This window comes from Enhydra lutris, unplaced genomic scaffold, assembly GCF_002288905.1.
Source record: "Enhydra lutris kenyoni isolate GAN:26980312 unplaced genomic scaffold, ASM228890v2 scaffoldscaffold26, whole genome shotgun sequence".
In the NCBI taxonomy this organism is placed as follows: domain Eukaryota; kingdom Metazoa; phylum Chordata; class Mammalia; order Carnivora; family Mustelidae; genus Enhydra; species Enhydra lutris.
Genome location: NW_019154110.1, coordinates 1,183,563 through 1,203,370, shown reverse-complemented (window position 1 = coordinate 1,203,370; position 19,808 = coordinate 1,183,563). Strand labels below are relative to the sequence as shown.

Below are 19,808 nucleotides of genomic sequence, written 5' to 3'. Positions count from 1 at the left end.
GATCATGACCTGAGCCGAAGGCAGAGGCTTTAATCCACTGAGCCACCCAGGCGCCCCGGCTTTGTAAATTTTTTAAAGAAGATTTATTTATGGGGCGCCTGGGTGGCTCAGTGTGTTAAGCCTCTGCCTTCAGCTCAGGTCATGATCTCAGGGTCCTGGGATCGAGCCCCGCATCGGGCTCTCTGATCAGCAGGGAGCCTGCTTCCCCCTCTCTCTCTGCCTGCCTTTCTGCCTACTCGTGATCTCTCTGTGCCAAATAAATAAATAAAGTCTAAAAAAAAAAGATTTATTTATTTTTGTGGGGTCAGGGAGCAGAGGGAGAGGGAGAGAGAATCCCGACCAGACCCTATGCTGAGCACAGAGCCCCACATGGGGCTCGATCTCACAACCCTAAGATCAGGACCTGGACTGAAACCAAGAGTCGGAACCTTAACCCTACCTAGGCACCCCAGCTTGGTAAATTTTTAAAGGCAATAAAAATATCAAAATGAAAAGAAAAGAAGATTTGCCCTACTTAATTGAACCCATTGGCAAATTCCTCCAACAACAAAGACACAAAGAAACACTAGTATCTTCTGCATATTTAAGTTTGGAATGCCTAAAGCACCATCTAAAAGAATAGCCTTCAAATTTTAATCAATAAATTGTGGGGCAAAAAATTCAGCAATTTCCACCCTACCTAATTTAATGAATGAAACGGTACTGCTTTTGTTGTAGTATGCAGACACGAGAAGTAAACAATGAGAAAATGAGAAAATCCAGAAACAACTGCTTCCAGAATCCCAAAGTACATTATTTGGGCCCAGCCCACTGACCACTACCCATACATACGACAGCACCAAACTAGAAATTGTTCCTGCAGAAGGCTCAGTCTCTCTCCCACTCCAACTTTCTCATATGATCCCCCAAATTATCATAGATTTAGACACCCTGCAACCCCTCTGCTGTGTCACACCACCTCTGTCTTTTGCCCATGCTGTTCCTTCTACTTGGAAGACTCTCTTCTCACTTGGCCTAGTTAACTTTCAGGAAGCCTTCCAAAGTCATTCTCCTTTTCCTCACTACAACCCATACTTCTGCCAGGACTAAACCAAGTGTTCTTCTCTGTGCTTCCATGGTACTCAATGCATATCTCCCTCACGCCACTTACCACAATATATTTGGCCATAATTATTTGTGGATTTTGTATGTGTGAATTCAGCTACTTGCTAAAACTCATTAATAACACCAAAATCAGGGGCACCTGGGTGGCTCAGTTGTTAAGCGTCTGCCTTCGGCTCAGGTCACGATCCCAAGGTCCTGGGATCAAGCCCCACATCGGGCTCCCTGCTTGGCGGGAAGCCTGCTTTTCCCTCTCCTGCTCCTCTCTCACTGTGTCTCTGTCAAATAAATAAATAAAATCTTTAAAAAAAAAAAAAAACGAGGGGCGCCTGGGTGGCTCAGTGGGTTAAGCCTCTGCCTTCGACTCAGGTCGTGATCTCAGGGTCCTGAGATCGAGCCCCGCATCAGGCTTTCTGCTCAGCAAGAAGCCTGCTTCCTTCTCTCTCTGCCTGCCTCTCTGCCTGCTTCTGATCTCTGTCAAATAAATAAATAAAATCTTTTTTAAAAAATTAATTAATTAATTAAAAAAAAAAACGAAAAACCACCAAAATCAATACCCATGGTGCTTTTGCAGTCATTCATGGACATACCCAAAATGGCAGAAAATTCAAGTTGCCTGATACACATGTTCCCAGCTGAGGTTCAGCAAGATGACTCTCTGACTTCTTGTCCAAGTTCTCGTATTTTAAGCAAGTGCCCTTTTCATGGTCTATTTATTTTTTTTTTTAAAGATTTATTTTTTATTTTTTGTTTTTTATTTATTTATTTGACAGACAGAGATCACAAGTAGGCAGAGAGGCAGGCAGAGAGAGAGAGAGGAGGGAAGCAGGCTCCCCGCTGAGCAGAGAGCCTGATGCGGGGCTCGATCCCAGGACCCTGAGATCATGACCTGAGCTGAAGGCAGAGGCTTTAACCCACTGAGCCACCCAGGCGCCCCTCATGGTCTATTTAGAGCCATGTTTTTCATGCTTTTTGTTGGTGCTTTCACTGTTTAAAATGGCCTCCAAGGCTGTGATGTGCCTTACAGAGAAAATGTGTGTCTGTTGAGGCACAAGTTATTGTGGTGTCAGTCATGAGTTCAATGTTAATGAATCAATAATATAAATTAAATAAAGGGACTATAAACAGAAACCTACATAAAACAAGGTTATGGGGCACCTCGGTGGCTAAGTCGGTTGAGCATCCAATTCTTGATTTTGACTCAGGTCATGATTTCAGGGTTGTGAGATCAAGCCTCGCTTTGAGCTCCACGATGAGCATAGAACCTGCTTAGGATTCTCTGTGCCTCAGCCCTTGCCTCTTCTCCCCACTCTCTCTCTCTAAAAACCAAACAAACAAACAAACGAAAAAGGTATGTACTAATTACTTGATGAAATTCTTATAACCAGAGGCTCACAGAAATCTAAGCCTGTATTTCCCTTAGAAGCAATGGCTCAGGGGCGCCTGGGTGGCTCAGTTCTGTTAAACATCTGCCTTCGACTCAAGTCATGATCCCAAGGTCCTGGGATCGAGCCCCGCATTGGGCTCCTTGCTCGGCAGGAAGCCTGCTTCTCCCTCTGCCTCTGCCTGCTGCTCTGCCTACTTATGCCCTCTCTCTCTCTCTCCCTATTAAATAAATAAATAATCTTAAAAAAAAAAAAAAGGAAGAAGCAGTGGTTCAGTATTCACTAATTCAGTGTCTGTGGTGACTTTCTAGGATATAACTACCACAAAAGACAATAACCAACTGTATACCCAAACATTCTGTTTTTGTGGCCATTACTTCCACCAGATCAGAGTCTGGCAAACCAGGCCCACAGGCCAGAGGCAGGCTGCCTGCCACCAGTCTTTGTAAATGAAGTTTTACTGGAACCCAGCCGTGCTCATTCATTTATGCACTGTCCACGGCTATTTTAGCACCCCAAAAGCTGGGCAAGTAGCTGTAACAGAGACCATATCGCCTGCAAAGCCTCAGATATTGACTACCTGGCCTTTTTCAGAAAAAGCTTCCTGACCCATGCACTAGACTCTAAGCTCTTTGAGGTAATAATAATGTCCTATTCATCTTTACAACCCTAGCACAAAGCTGGCACAAAAGGACAGGTTAGACTTTAGTCTGGTTAAGCACAGGACCCAGAAGCAGCCCTCTACTCTAAAAACTCAAGATAAGGGTGCCTGGATGGCTCAGTGGGTTAAAGCCTCTGCCTTCTGCTCAGGTCATGATCCCAGAGTCCTCAGATTGAATCCCGAGTCAGGCTCTCTGCTTGTCAGGGAGCCTGCTTCCTCCTCTCTCTCTCTCTCTGCCTGCCTCTCTGCCTACTTGTGATCTCTGTCTGTCAAATAAATAAATAAATAAATAAATCCTTAAAAAATAATAAAAATAAAAATAAATAAAAATAAAAACTCAAGGGGCGCCTGGGTGGCTCAGTGGGTTAAAGTCTGTGCCTTCGGCTCGGGTCATGATCCCAGGGTCCTGGGATTGAGCCCTGCATTGGGCTCCCTGCTCAGCAGGGAGCCTGATTCCTCCTCTCTCTCTCTCTCTCTGCCTGCCTCTCTGCCTACTTGTGATCTTTGCCTGTCAAATAAATAAATAAAATATAAAAAAAAAAAAACCCTCAAGATAAACTGCAGTAAATTCTGGGTGTAAACAAGTCCTGAAAAAAAAAAATACAATCGAAAGAAATAAAATAGGGGCACCTGGGTGGCTCAGTGGGTTGAACCTCTGCCTTCGGCTCATGATCTCAGGGTCCTGGGATTGAGCCCCACATCGGGCTCTCTGCTCAGTGGGGAGCCTCCTTATCCCCCACCTCCGCCTGCTGCTCTGCCTACTTGTGATCTCTCTGTCAAATAAATAAGTAAAATCTTAAAAAAAAGAGAAAGAAAGAAAAAGAAAAAGAAATAAAATAAATATTGGTGCGGTTTAAAAACCACTGGGTGGGTGCAATAAGAGAGATTCAAATAAGGAAAGGCTGAACAATAGGTTATTAGGACCTACTGAGGTATGGTCCAGTCTGAACGACAAAACACACTGAGAAGGGTGAGGGAGAAGAAAGATTTGTCAAGAGGTTGGCCAAATACACAATGACATTTCATTACCTAAAGACATTTTCCACACATAGCACCAAACAATAACCACAGTCAGTTTGGGAGAATGCTGGGAAATGGTAAATGAAATCATGCCAACACATGAGAACTCACTAAGGTTTCAGAGACAAACATCTATCAATGGCTTCTATTCTCATTTGTTCATTCTTCCCCAGTAGACAGATTCAAGTTACATTCTTTTCAAGATATGAACAGAGCAGTTTCATCAGAGATCCTGGCCTCTCAGTGTGAAAACTGTTTCTGATGCTATAATCTCCTTAATTAACTCACTACCTGCAAAAACTCATTTACTAAGCAGCAACCCTTTTCTGATCTCCAATGGGAGCTGCGGTATAGCAGAAGGCACATCCACTAAATAAAGAATGTTTGCAACCCTGGTGACATTGAATTTGAGTAGCCTAGCTGGCAGGGGTAGAGTTTAAATATGAATCTCAATTAGTTTAAAAGGATGCCACTTACAGTTGAGGTTGGCAGTACCTCCCCAGTTAGCGTGTTCAACCCAAACCACATCTCAAGGCTGAAAACCAACAACCCACAAGCTAACCTCCTGTAGCCATTCAGAGAGAGATCCAAAGCCTGTGCCTGGTAGAGAGACTCTACTAGTTGGGACTCTACTATCATTAATAACAACCACCTGAAGCCAAACTTTCTGCTTCTTATTCATGGATGTGAATTTTAGTAGTTTGTGCTAGAAACTCTCTAGGAATTGCTAAGGAAGCAATTCCTAGTAAGGCTACTCACCCAAAAAAGACAACTAAAATGAACATTTTATTAAAATGAAAATACATAAATTACACAGATAAGGTAAACAAATGACCTATACCTGTATAACGAAATATCATTCAGTCATACTAAGAACATACCAAAAAAAGATATTCTTAGGTAGAAATACAGTCAGTTCTGCTATAATCCTTGTTTTGAAAATATCCATTTGTTCCACTGTGATAAATACACTGGGGAACAATTTGAGCATAGCACAAATTTTGCATCTCCTTATGCGTGATTTTGTTCATGAGAAACACGGAGTGAGCACAGAAAATTACACTCAGCTGAACCGAACTACAGAGAAATAGAAAATATACACACTCTCCAGATATCTACCAGCTACCACAGTTCACCACGTGAACTCATTCTAGGCCACGCCAATCCATATCTGGTCTTACATCCAATTTCAAATAACTCTCCTTCCACCACTTCACAATAACACTAAAGCTGCAATCCTTTTGAAGTCCACTTCTAGAGTTCTTTTCTTTTCCAAAATAGTATTTATATATTTCTTAACCAATGGACCTGTATAAAATTGCGTAACTGTCTTATTAGGTTCATATCTTTTTTTTTTTTTAATAAGTTACTGAGGATGTTTTTCAGTGTCGTGCCCCTAACCACATCTTGTCCATGAGCTCTGTGGCTTTTCTTCTGTGCGATTTTACACAGCACAGTGATTTTTAGGACTGTGTGTGTTATAACATTATAACAGGACTGTATGTCCAATTCGTAAGTTAAAAAAGCAAACTGCAGGGGCGCCTGGGTGGCTCAGTGGGTTAAAGCCTCTGCCTTCGGCTCAGGTCATGATCCCAGGGTCCTGGGATCCAGCCCTGCATTGGGCTCCCTGCTCAGCGAGGAGCCTACTTCTCCCTCTGCCCCTCTGCTCCCCTACCCTACTTGTGCTCACTCACATACTCTCTCCCTAATAAATAAAATCTTTAAAGAAAAAAAAAAAAGAATAAAAACACAGACTCATAAACACATTCCTTAAAAATCAGTGAAATACCTAATGGAAAAGAGAGATCTATGGGATATTAGTTATAACCTTAACTCTTACGAGGAATACTCCCCAACCTTGAGGTAAAGGTCAAAGAAAGCCACAAAATGCTTTCTCAAATTGTTGTTACTTGCATTTTACTTATTTACTTAAAAGATTTATTTATCTGAGAAAGAAAGATGGGAGAGCACAGAAGGAGGAGCAGAGGGAAAGAATCAGACTCCCCGCTGATCATGAAGCCTGGTATGGGCCCTGAGATCATGACCTGAGCCAAAACCAAGAGTCCACGCTCAACGGACTGAGACACCCAGGCAACCCTGCTGCTTTCATTTTAGAGACAGACAGTGGAGCTAACACAATAGAACAATTTCTCTCTTACTCAAACAGGCTTCCCATTTGGGGCTGCAATATCCAAACTAGAAGAGGACAGCAGTGAGAGAGTCTACCAGAGCTGCAACTCCTTTGAAGCAGCCCATGCAAACCATGGCACATGGCAAACTGGAAGTTTCATTTGTAAGTAATGACTACTTTCCAAGTCATGCAGAAAACAGCTAAAGACTAAGAAAGCTAAAGAAAAAGAAGTGGAAATTTTATTTTTTTTAAAGATTTTATTTATTTATTTTAGAGAGAGGGTCAGGAGAAGAGCACAGGAAGAGGGACAAGTAGACTCCATGGTGAGGACAGAGCCTGATGCAGGGCTTGATCCCACAACCCCAAGATCTGAAACCAAGAGTTGGACAATCAACTGAATGAGCCACCTAGGTACCCCAGAGAAATGGCGATTTTAAATTAAACCCCAAAGAAGTACTCCTAACCCACCAACTTTTGATTCATTCTTGGTAGCAGACAATCATGTCTCCAACTTCAAATAGAAAAAAGAAAACATCAACAAGGCCCTCCCTCATCTTCCTCCCACAACATTCACAAACTGTCCTGACCCCCTATTACCTGTTCCTCCTTTCCCTCAAATATAAGAAAGAGGGATCTCTCCCCCTCATTCAGGCTAATTCCTGCACTTGTGCTCCAGATTTCTCTCCCTTCCAACCCTCTGCAAGGACCTCTCCCTGCCATCCATCTCCTTTCTCTCTTAGATTGTCAATTTATTTATCGTTTCTTTCTCAAGTGACTGTAACAACTCTCATAACTTCAATTCCATCTATAAGAGGCTGCCTTCAAATACCTTCATCTCTAACCCAGGATGCTCTTCCCAGCTTCAGATACGATAGCCTTTAAATATCTCTTCAATGTCCTATAGAAATTTCAAAATGTCTAAAACTAAACTCTTCATTTTCTCCTAAAACCAATTCTACCTCTATTCCCTATCTCAAGGAATAGACCAGCCTTCACCCAGTTTCCAACCCAGAAATACCTAGGTAGATGTTACTTTTGACTTCCTCTTGTCCTTCAGCTCCCCCTGTCCAATCAAGTCCTTTGGATTCTACCTCATTAATATGCCTCATATTTGTTCCCTTCTCCTCATCTCCAGACCCATTTCCTGGTTCAGGTCCTCTCCACATCATACTCAGATTATTGCAGCACCCCTCCTTCTCTTGTTATTTCTAGTCTTACCCTTCTCCAAATTTTTCACAAAGCAGCCGGAGTTATATTCTAAAATGTGTTATCTGACAAGTTACTTCATTATTTAAAGCATTCAATAGTTTCCTACTACCTTCAGGATAAAGGTCAAATTATTTACTACATAACCCTTCAAGATGTGGTCCCACCTCATCCCACCATCTACTCCACTAAGAATTTTACTCTCAAGGCACAATGCAATTTTCCTACTATGCTCTCTCTCTGACGAGCTTCACAGAATCCCAACAGAATCTTTAAGTATCATACTGGTGACTCCAAACACAAAGCAGCAAAAAATTCTCCTCCTATACTAAGTAGCTCTTCCTTCAGAAAAACGAGTTTTACTAAATTCGGTAGTGCCACATAGTGGTGAGAGAGGGAAGCACATAATAAAGATGAAGTGTATGTAGCTGAGAGAGGATGGCAGAAAGCCTGAAGTGATTTACCTTCCCTGGGATTCATGGGAAATGTCTGTGCAGTGCCTCCCAGTTGCATGTACTGGGGCATCCACTTTTACTTAGTCTTGCTCATTATATCACTCTCAGGAACTTACATCACTTGGGCTCAGGCTCCCCAGCCCATTCTCCTGCTCAGAATCCTTCCCAGATTCAGTGCCCTGGGAGGACCGGGGATGTGATGGATGGATCCAGATCTCTAAGCGAGTGGTGTCATCTCCAACATGCCGGAAAGTAGACTTCTTTCCTTTCCGCCACTGGTCAGGGCTCAGTTCCAATTCCTCGTGTTGCTTTTTTTCCATCTGTTCTGCCTGTACAATATACAAACACATACGCTCAGACTCTCCTGTGATTCAGCTAATAAAAAGAGGCACTCACCTCATTTTGTTGGTGAGTTGTTGTTTTTTTTGTTGTTGCCCAGGGGCTATAAAAAGTAAAGACTTTGCTATAGTCCCTAAGTAGCAAAGTATTATCTGCTTCGTCTCACAGACATTATTAATTCCATAATCTAGATACACAACGAAGGGCCCTGGAGAACTCTCCTGAAGATGAGTTTGGTTCTGCATAGGGGCTGACTGACTCCATCAGCACAGACCAATGGGACCCCCTGAGGATATTATAAGGCATTCCCCTGAGGACACAGAAGCACTAAGAGAAACATGTTCTTTTAGGAAGGAATGAGTCTGCCTGCATCCCCACTCACCTTTCGTTTGGTCTCCTCAAACAAGCTCATGAGACTCTCCTTAGCAGTCAGGATAGGGTTGCTGGCAGCTAAACTGCGCATATAGTAATAGACAGCATCAAGCTTCCTCCTCTGCAAAAAGAGGCCAGAGACATCAAGTCAACCAATCCTTTTCCTGACTCCAGCCTGAGTCAGCTGACCTAGAACACCTTACTATCTCTCCCAGGCTGTAAGGAATTCCAATAAGAACATCAGAATGCTATCCATGGGAGGAACCACGGCGATTACATCAGGGATCTCTCCTGGCACAGGACTCTGTCTTACATGCAGAGGTACTCTAAGAGCCAAGCACTCACAAGAGGGAAAAAGAATAAAGAGCCTCATCAAATATAAAATCCAATTACACTTTGTTTTTAGAGAAAGAAAATGTTCAACTCACTAGTTGTTAGCTAAAAACATTATAATAACAATGGCAACATCACTGATTTAAGCATAGTGAGACAAGTGACTATCACTTCATAGATTTTACCTCTAAACCTAAGAACATCGCCCCATAGGCATTATTAGTCCTATTTTAAAGATGAGGAAATGGGTGCCCAGGCAGATTGTTGTCCAACAACATAACTTGTCCAACAAGGCCTCCAAGCCAAATCCTGGGTATGCCGGTATATGAACCTATGTCTGTCTGGCTCCTGAATTCAGGTTTGTACTATACCACACTGACTCTGCAGAGAAAGGGAAATATAAACTATTATCCAATGAATTCAGCAAATAAATACTTCAAGTCTGTTTTACAACCAATTAATAAGGAAAAGAAGTAAAAGAAAGGGAGAAGTTCAGAAAGGAGGGAAAAAACACTGAAACAAAGGGGGAAAGAATGTCAGAAAGACATTTTCTCCAACTTCATATACATTTTTCCCTTTTTTTCTGTCTCAAAATGCATTTAGAACACTAACTTCTTTCTCACCCCAGTAACTCATTCCTCAAAACTTGCATCTTAAAAAAAAAAAAACAAAAAACCTCGCAGGGCGCCTGGGTGGCTCAGTGGGTTAAAGCCTCTGCTTTCATCTCAGGTCATGATCTCAGGGTCCTGGGATCGAGCCCCACATCGGGTTCTCCACTCAACAGAGAGCCTGCTTCCCCCTCTCTCTCTCTGCCTGCCTCTCTGCCTACTTGTGATCTGTCAAATAAGTAAATAAAATCTTTAAAAAATAAATAAATAAAAATTTTTAAAAACCTTCACATCTTCTATTCAGCTGGCATGGTTAAAGGTACACATTCTAAGGTCAACTGCCTGAGTTCAAATTAGGTCCTGCCATTTATTGGGTAGATATTTATTAGAAGATATTTACACACCTATGGCTCCTAAAATGAGTAAGATTCATACTTACTGTATGACTGATATACTGTTACAGTCAGTTAAATGGGGGCTATTTTTTTGTTTCTTATTTTTTAAGGTTTTATTTTTAAGTAATCTCTACTACACCCAACGTGCGGCTCAAACTCACAACCCCGAGATTAACAGTCACATGCTCTACTAACTGAGCCAGACAGGCAACCCTAATGGGGGCTATTTTCAATATTATCCCAATCTGTACTGATCTCAGCCTATACCACTCACTTGATTTTAGATTGTGTTTTGTCCATTCTACAATGATTTTTTCATATTCTAACATTTCTGAAATCAAAACAGAACTTACAATCAATATCTACCATTATGTCTATTTATAATTCACATATTCTTTTTTAGTGGTCCAGAAAATAATGGCACATCTAATCAATTACATCACTTTTCATGAAGTCTAATTTGTATCACTGTCTACAACACACCTTGTGTTCTCAACACATTTTTCAGAACAGAAACCATACCACACATTCATCAATCATAGCACCTAGCAAAGCACCGTGCACAGTTTCTCACCAAATTCTTGAAATTCACTGAATGACTGATTAGAGGAGACAGAAAACCGAGATAGTGATGTTAAAAGACAACTAGGATAAAAGGGAAACAGAAAAAGAGGGACAGAGGAAAAGAGCTTGAAAGGACCACCAATTTAGGTCAGAGGTCTGTGAAAGAAAAATATACCAGTTTAATCAGAATGGCAAAAAGCCACTGAAGGAATCAATGAAGTCTTTTTTTTTTTTTTAAAGATTTTTTTTATTTATTTATTTGTCAGAGAGAGAGAGAGAGAGAAAGAGCGAGAGTGAGCACAGGCAGACAGAGTGGCAGGCAGAGGCAGAGGGAGAAGCAGGCTCCCTGCTGAGCAAGGAGCCCGACGTGGGACTTGATCCCAGGACCCTGGGATCATGACCCGAGCCGAAAGCAGCCGCTTAACCAACTGAGCCACCCAGGTGTCCCGGAATCAATGAAGTTTTAAGACATTATGATCAATGCTCAAAAATCAGTTATATTTCTATATATCAGCAATAAACAATCTTTAAAAGAAATTAAGAAAACAATTCTATTTACAATAGCCTCAAAAAGAATAACATACTTAGGAATAAGTTTAACCAAGGAAGTGTAAAACTTATACACTAAAAATTATAAAGCACGTCTGAAAGAAATTAAAGAAGACCTAAATAAATCAAAAACATCTGTGTAAATACTCTGCACAGCAACTACACAGTCAATGTAATTCCTATGAAAATCCCAATGACTCTTTTTGCAGAAATGAAAAAGCTGATCTTAAAATCCATACAGAATTACAAGAAACCCCAAAGAGCCAAACTCATCTTGAAAAAGAACAAAGGTGGAGAACTCATATATCCTGATTTCAAAATTTACCACAAAGCTACAGTAATTAAAACAATGTGGTGCTGGGATAAGGATAGACATACAGATCCATGCAAGAGAACTGAGAGTCCAGAAACAGACCCAGGCACCAACTGATTTTCAACAAGGATCCCAAGACTATTCAATGAGGAAAGAACAACCTCTGCAACAAATGGCACTAGAAGAACTGGATATCCACATGCAAAAGAACAAAGCTGGAACCCTATTTTACACCATATGCAAAAATAAATGAAAAATGAATCAAAGATCTAAATATAAAAACTATAAAAACTCTTAGAAGAGGGGCACCTGGGTAGCTAAGTCACTTAAATGTCCAATTCTTGGTTTCTGCTCAGGTCATGATCTCATGGGTCATGAGATCGAGCCCTGCATCAGGCTCTGCGTTCAGCGGGGAGTTGGCTTGAAGATTCGCTCCCTCTTAAGGCACCTGGGTGGCTCAGTCAATTAGGCGGCTGCCTTCGGCTCAGGTGATGATCCCAGGGTCCTGGGATCGAGCCCTGCATCCGGCTCTCTGCTCGGCGGAGAGTCTGCTTCTCCCTCTCCCTCTGCCTGCCACATTGCCTACTTGTGCTCTCTATCTCTTTGTCAAATAAATAAATAAAATCCTTAAAAAAAAAAAAATTCTCTCCCTTGGCCCCTCCCCCAACACATGCATGCATGCATGCACCCTCTAATAAATAAATAAATAATTTTTTTAAGATTTTATTTATTTATTTGTCAGAGAGAGAGAATGCGAGCACAAGCAGGGGGAGCTGCTGCAGGCAGAGGGAGAAGCAGGCTCCCCGCTGAGCAAGGAGCCCAACGTGGGACTCAATCCCAGGACCCTGGGACTCAAGCCGATGCAGGGCTTGATCCCAGGACTCTGAGATCATGACCTGAGCCGAAGGCAGAGGCTCTAACCCACTGAGCCACCCAGGTGCCCCTGAAAGCAGGATCTTAAAGAGATTTTTGTACACTCACATTCATGGCAGCATTATTCACAATGGCACTGAGAGACAAAGTGATAAACAAAATATGGTATATACGGGGCGCCTGGGTGGCTCAGTGGGTTGAGCCTCTGCCTTCAGCTCTGGTCCTGATCTCAGGGTCCTGGGATCAAGGCCCGAATTTCTCTGCTCAGCAGGGAGCCTGCTTCCCCCTCTCCACCCTCCCCACCTGCCTCTCTGCCTACTCGTGATCTCTGTCAAATAAATAAATTAAATCTTTAAAAAAATATATATGGCATATACACACAACTGAGTGCTCTTCAGCCTTAAAGAGAAAATTCTGACACAAGCTGCAACATGGATGGACCTTGAGGATATAATGCTAAGTGAAATAAGCCAGTCACAAAAAGACAAATACTGTATGATTCCACTTATATTAAGTACCTAAAGTAGACAAATTCAGAGACAGAAAGTAGAAGGGTGGTTGTCAGTGGCTGGAGGGAGGGGAAAATGAGGAGTTGGCTTAATTAATGGGTATAAAGTTTTAGTTTTGCAAGATGAAGAAAGTTCTGGAGATTAGTTGCACAATAATGTGAATGTAAAATGGGTAAGATGGTAAATTTCATCTTATGTATATTTTACAATTATTTTTTTTTTACTTTAAGAAAAAAATGGGCAAAGGATTTAAATAGACATTTCTCCAAATGGCCTGTAAGTGCAGCTCAACATTATTAGTTGTTAGGGAAATGCAAATCAAAACTACCATGAGATACTACTTCAAAGTCAATAGATTTATAGATAACCACAAAATGATTCTAAAGTTGTTTTTTTTTTTTAAAGATTTTATTTATTTACTTGACAGAGATCACAAGTAGGCAGAGATGCAGGCAGAGAGAGAGAGAGGAGGAAGCAGGCTCCCTGCTGAGCAGAGAGCCCTACGTGGGGCTCGATCCCAGGACCCTGAGATCATGACCTGAGCCAAAGGCAGAGGCTTTAACCCACTGAGCCACCCAGGCGCCCCGATTCTAAAGTTTATATGGAAAGGCAAAAGATCCAGAATAGCTTACACAATACTGACAAAGAAGAACATGGTCGGAAGACCGAACTACCCAACTTCCCGACTTACCATAAAGCTACTGTAAACAAGAAAATGTGGTACTGGCCAAAGAGACAAACAGATCAGTGGAATGGAATAGAGAGCCCAGAAATAGACGCACACAAATACAGCCAGCTGATCTTTGACAAAGGAGGAAAGGCAATTCAATGGAGAAAAGATAATCTTTTCAACAAATGGTGTTGAAACAACTGGACATTCACGTGCAAAATAAGGAATCAATGCCACAAACCTCACATCTTTCACAACAATTAACTCAAAATGGATCACATACCTAAATGTAAAATGTAAAACTATACAACTCCTAGAAGGTAACACAGGAGAAAATCTAGAAAACTGTGGGTTTGGTGAGGAGTTATTAGATATCACACTAAAAGCAAAATCCACAAAAGAAAAAGTTGGTAAGTTGGATTTCATTAAAATTAAAAACTTCTGTTCTGTGCTAAATAAATGAAAAGATAAGCCACATACAGAGAAAATATTCACAAAATTTACATATCTAATAAAGGACTGGTATTCAAAATACACTCTTAAAACTCAACAATAAAAAAACAAACAACATTGGGACGCCTGGGTGGCTCAGTGGGTTAAAGCCTCTGCCTTCGGCTCAGGTCATGATCCCAGGTCCTGGGATCGAGCCCCGCATTGGGCTCTCTGCTCAGTGGGGAGCCTGCTTCCTCCTCTCTCTCTCTCTCTCTCTGCCTGCCTCTCTGCCTACTTGTGATCTCTGTCTGTCAAATAAATTTAAAAAATCTTAAAATAAAATAAAATAAAAATAAAGCCTCTGCCTTCAGCTCAGGTCATGATCTCAGGGTCCTGGGATCGAGTCCCACATTGGGCTCTCTGCTCGGCAGGGAGCCTGTTTCCCCCTCTCTCTGCCTGCCTCTCTGCCTATTTGTGATCTCTCTCTGTCAAATAAATAAATGAAATCTTTAAAAAAAATTTTAATTCAAACATTGTTTATCTGGGCAATGAAATTTTATAGCACTATGAAAACTCTGCCTGCTAAATGAGCAGATTAGCTGCTTTATGCGTCAATCTTTAATATCTACCATTGACCTTCCCCTCTTCAATTCGGCTTCCTTATGAGGGGCTGTTATCAGCTCCCAAGGTTCTCTGTTAAAGGCATATTTAGCGGAGTTTGATAAGATCTAGGAAGATATAATTTGGCACTAAGTGCTTCTGCTAAGAAGGCTCCTTAAGTGAAAACTTAAGGGGATGATCTGAGGAAAAGAAGTAAGGATCTCACTGGTTAGGGTCAGTTAGGACTTTAAGGAAAAGTGGTTAAGAGAGCCTTATTTTCCTTCTGGAAATGAGTAACCTCATTCAACAGGATAGGGAAGGGAAGCAAGACAAGATTCAGAGCAGAAGCCGTGGTCAAAAACAAAGAGTGGTGTTTGGCTGGAGCATGAGTATACTTAGGAACTTCAGTGCAATGAAACGGGATGAAGCACAGGTTCAACCGGAGTAAGGAATCACTGACAACTCACTTCTGAAAGTAACAGGAATGTGAGGATGGCAGGAAAGGGTATTTTTTAAGTTTAGTTGTTCAGAGAATTCGAGCTCCAGGAGCTGACACTATCAAAGTCCATTCTTTCTAAGACACTGCCTGCAAAATACTTCCCCTGTCCATAGGATTGCTTACCGTATACACTGCCAGCAGAGCCAACTGGTTATAGGGGCGCCCATTCTTAGGAGCAATATGCTGGGCCTTTAGGTACCAACTGGAATAGAAAAACAGTAAAAAATGCTAGCTCCACATCAACGCTTTCCCATTTCATTACCTCATAGCCCTAACTGCTTAAGACATAAGCTGAAGTGTTAGATGTAACGCTGGAGTGGTAAAGCCTGATTACAAAGCCCAATAGGGACACCTGTAGGACCTTCCACCTGAAAGGCCGCTCGGTGGCCCACTGCTCTTAATAGGGCTCAGCTTAACGCCACAAGGAAAGAGAAGCAATGAATAAGAGGCAAAAGTACCTGCGTGCTTTCCCGTAGTTTGCTGTGTCATTGGCTTGTTCCCGATACCTAGCGATATCTCCTTGGCAAATCATACATCGCTGGGCACTGATCAAAGCATATTTTACCTTCAGGAAAAATGATCAGTTAGTAGTGTACCCAAGAAACTCTAACGTCAACCCCAAAGGACAAGGATAGGATCAAGGTGACAGAACAGCATTAATAAGGCACTAGTCAACGGGGCGCCTGGGTGGCTCAGTGGGTTAAGCCTCTACCTTCGGCTCAGTTCATGATCTCAGGGTCCTGGGATCAAGCCCTGCATCAGGCTCTCTGCCCAGCAGGGAGCCTGCTTCCCCCTCTCTCTCTCTGCCTGCCTCTCTACCTACTTGTTATCTCGGTCTGTCAAATAAATAAATAAAATCTTTAAAAAAATTATAATAATAAGGCACTAGTCATCCTCAACAAAGTAAAAAGTTTTCGGTCTAAACTTGCCTAGCGAAAAACAGCCAACGATGTGATGCAAATTTTAATGAGAAAGAAGGCAGAAAAGAGGAGGTCATTCTTATTTCAAGTCCCAGGTAAACAGAAGAAAACATTCTGAAACCTGGAAACCAGGAAACCTAACTCTCTATGTAAAAGTTGTGTGATCTGTGGGTCTTTGGAACTGTTTTTGGGACTCAAGTTTCTTCATCTGAATATAAAAATGCATACTCCATAGGGTAAGTGAAGAGAGTAAGTGCTAAATACTTCACAAATTATAAAGTGATATACAAATACTAAAACAACTGTTGATTCTGTTATTTTCCTGTCTCACTATAGTCTCTCTCTCCTCAAACTATTAGTATCCTGCACTGTGTTACTGCCCTACATTCACTTTGCAAAACAGTAACAATTACCTAAAACAGTAACACAGTTACCCTTTACCAAATACCTACAAGACTGCCAGTCCCTAAGTAGTTCTCTCTCCCTCTCTATACTTCTGTTTTCTCAAAAATGGGCTTGGCATCTGTCCCTCCATGAGAAAACAACAGAGTAGACCCTTAACAATCCCAAGACATGTATCCAAAAAAAAAAAAAAAAAAAAAAAAAACCTACAGAACATCACCTCATAACATGCAATTCCACTCCACACAAGAAATTAACACATCACTGAATAAAGAGCAAAGCTTCAGGGAGAAGTAGATACTGTCCCTGAGGAAGGCTCATCTACTAGCTAAATAGCCACTGCACATCAACCTCCTAATACATAACAAACATGTGCCTCAGCAAAGTTCTATACCACTACAAGCCATAAACCTTCAGAGTCCCGACTATTCCACACATTCTCTGAATGAACACCAAGAACACTTGCAATTAGCTGATAAAGGAACCAAGAAAACAGATTATGTTTCCATTCTACAGCACTCTGCTATCTCAATGGAGGGGAGTGGGGGAGCCAAATTCCATCAAAGGCTCTCCACTATCCTTCGGATGAAGTCCCAGATGATCTAGCTTCTGGTCACCTCTGCAGCACCACTTCCCCCCTCTTTCTCTGAACCTCAGTTAGACTAGACTTTTCTCGGTCTCCCTAACACACCACGCTCTTTCCCACTTCAGGACCTGCACATATACTACTTCCTCTCCATAGAATATTCTAGCATCTTCCCATACACCTTCACCTGGCTAACAGCTCAGGTCTTCAGCCCCAGCTTAACTGTGACTTCCTCAGTCTTCCATGATTCTCTAAACCCCTTTACCTCATACCCCCATCATGACATCCTTTGCAGAAGTCACTGCATCTGCAATTACCAATCCACCATCTGTACTCACCCCTAAGCAAACTCTAAACTCCAAGAGCTGGGATCATGGCTTTCTTGTTCCACAATGAATTATGGCACGTAGGAAGGTCTTAATAAATACCTGTTGATTAGTAACAGAGTTTGTGCACAGCAACCATCAGGAGTAGAAAGACAAGAGGAAGTCTCTGCTTCATAAATCACATGCCTTTCTCTTATGAATCTTTAACCTCTCCCTTTCCCCTGACCCTTTCCTCTCAATGTATAAATATGCTTAAGCCTCTTCCAGCTTAAACACAAACTCCTCTTGACACTATGTACTTAACTATCTTCCCTCCTTGCCTTCACAGCCAAGATTCTTAAAAGAATAGTCTATATTACTCCCTTCATTGTATCTACCGTCCCACATTTCATTCTCTGCAATCTTGTCTTCTATTCTCTCCAACTGAAATTGTGATAAACTCATCCAATCCAATGGACACTTTCAGTAATCTCAGCATTCAAAGATTCTATGGCACTTGACAATTCTACCCACCACTACCTTGAAATTTCATTCCCCCAGCCCCAATCTCTGGCTGACAGGATAGGGCCTGGCCAGTATCCCAATATCCAAACTTCTGCTTCAACTATCACTTATACACTGATGACTTCTCAATCTATAGAACCAGGTTAGCTCTTTCCCCTAAGCTTCAAAAAGACCAGGATATTCATCCATTCATTTTCAAGTTCATACATCTACGCAGAGCCAAAACTGAACTAACCTCTTCCTCCCAGCCACTCTCTTAGGCTACAAACTGAGAGATGATCTAGACTCCTTATGCCTCCTATCTCACCATTCACACAAATCAGCCAGCAACTCAATTCTATTTCCCTTATATCTTTTCAATTTGTCTCTTTTCCACCTCCACTACCTCTACCCTAGTTCAGGCCCGCAACCTGACTCTCCTATCTCCACTCTTGCCCAAATTCATTCATTTGCCAGTGACTGGTTCTAAGAAGAAATCTATGCTATCCATTTAGTGAAAATCAAGCCATGGCTCCTCACTGCTTTCAGAATAAAGTCCAAACTCTTCCGTATGGCATACAAAAGTTCTAACTTCGGCATACAAACTCTTCAGGATGGCATACAAAAGATCTAACCCTTTCTACTTCATTAGCTTTACCTCCTACAACAGGCCAACTCCACATTACAAAAACCAGCATACTAAACTTCTTACACTTTCCAACAAGGCCTGATTCTCTCTTGCTGTGCCCTGTACTACCCCTTCTACTCCTCGTCAGGTTTCAAGACTCGACAGTCTCTCAGAAGTCTCCCTTGACTCCACCAGTCTGAATCAGGGTCACTTCACTCTATGCCCCTTCCACGCTGTATATATAACATTACCATAGTACTTAATACATGATAATTGCTAGTTTAACTGGTCTGTACCCCCACTGGACTGTGTCTTTCGTTCTGTATCCTCAACACCTAGCGTAGTACCTAGCCCATAACACTAGACAAATGCTTACAAAATGGATGATTAAAGATAAAGAAGGGGGCTTACTGTCTTGCGTAATGGCTTGCTGCGAATGGCAAGACCATCCATGTAGTCCTCCAGTTTGAACTTGTAAGTAACCTGCAGCTTCTGAAGCAAACTATCAAAGAAGTCACTACCCTATAAAGACAAAAAATAAGAAAAAACTGAATCAGACTGTTCTGATCCAATTTACCCACCAGAAACTAGAGCAAATAACCTGTCCACAGTTCGGCTAATGTTCAGCCATCCCATCTAAAGAAAGGCATACACAGTATTTAGTGGTCACCAACTAAACACAAAACAAATTCATAGCATAAACCCCTCCATGGTTTTAAAAATATGCACGCGTGCATGTACATGCACACACACCCACACACACCCACACACACCATACACACTTTCTCTCCCCCCAGCCACCCACCCCTAAACAAGACATTCAAAAAATTTCCAAGCTCAGAACTAACTCCAATTGCCAATAAGTTATGGTCGCAAGGAAGCAACAGGGCAGGTTAGGCCCAAATCCAAGAAAAGAGCATAGTTTTTTGTCAATGTTCTGCTATACATCATCATTATTTCAGGTGCTAAAACCCATCACAGCTAAAGCCTTTATCCTGAGGACAAAAAGATGATGGTTTACCTCATCCAAGAGCTCCAAAAGTCTGTTCCGAATCTGCTCAGGGTTCTCAACATTCGGATCCTTGAGAAGCTGTCTGAACTTCTCAATCACCTGGTAGAAAGCATTCTTCCACAGGATCTGATCCACATTCTGATTATCAGAGAACTCAATATCTAATAGGATACAGCGCTCATATAGCTGCAGCAGTTCAGCTCTGGAATAAAATACATGCAACTTCTAGCTCCAAATACACCACAAGAAAGGCTAGACCCAAGATCTGAGCTTCTTGCAAATTAAACACCTTCCTTGGCAGGAAATCCAAAATGTCACCAGGTATAGTACTCATGTGACTTTTCATTCTGCATAGCAGAAATGTCACTCTAAGGACGGTTATGTCTAGGAAAGTAGTTTTTCCCCATATGTCTCTACCTAAATTTAACAGCTGAAG

General features: G+C 41.8%; 1 protein-coding gene across 1 annotated transcript in view; it reads right to left on the bottom strand.

Moving 5' to 3' along the window:
• Positions 1–19,808, bottom strand: part of LOC111151251 (SMG6, nonsense mediated mRNA decay factor) — a 241,550-nt gene that overhangs the window by 217,367 nt on the left and 4,375 nt on the right. The window contains exons 3-8 of the mRNA XM_022509115.1: positions 19,382–19,574; positions 18,772–18,882; positions 15,474–15,580; positions 15,139–15,217; positions 8,681–8,791; positions 8,076–8,288 (exon numbers count right to left, since the gene is read on the bottom strand). Coding sequence (XP_022364823.1) covers positions 8,076–8,288; positions 8,681–8,791; positions 15,139–15,217; positions 15,474–15,580; positions 18,772–18,882; positions 19,382–19,574 — 814 coding nt within the window. The remainder of the gene's footprint in view (positions 1–8,075; positions 8,289–8,680; positions 8,792–15,138; positions 15,218–15,473; positions 15,581–18,771; positions 18,883–19,381; positions 19,575–19,808) is intronic.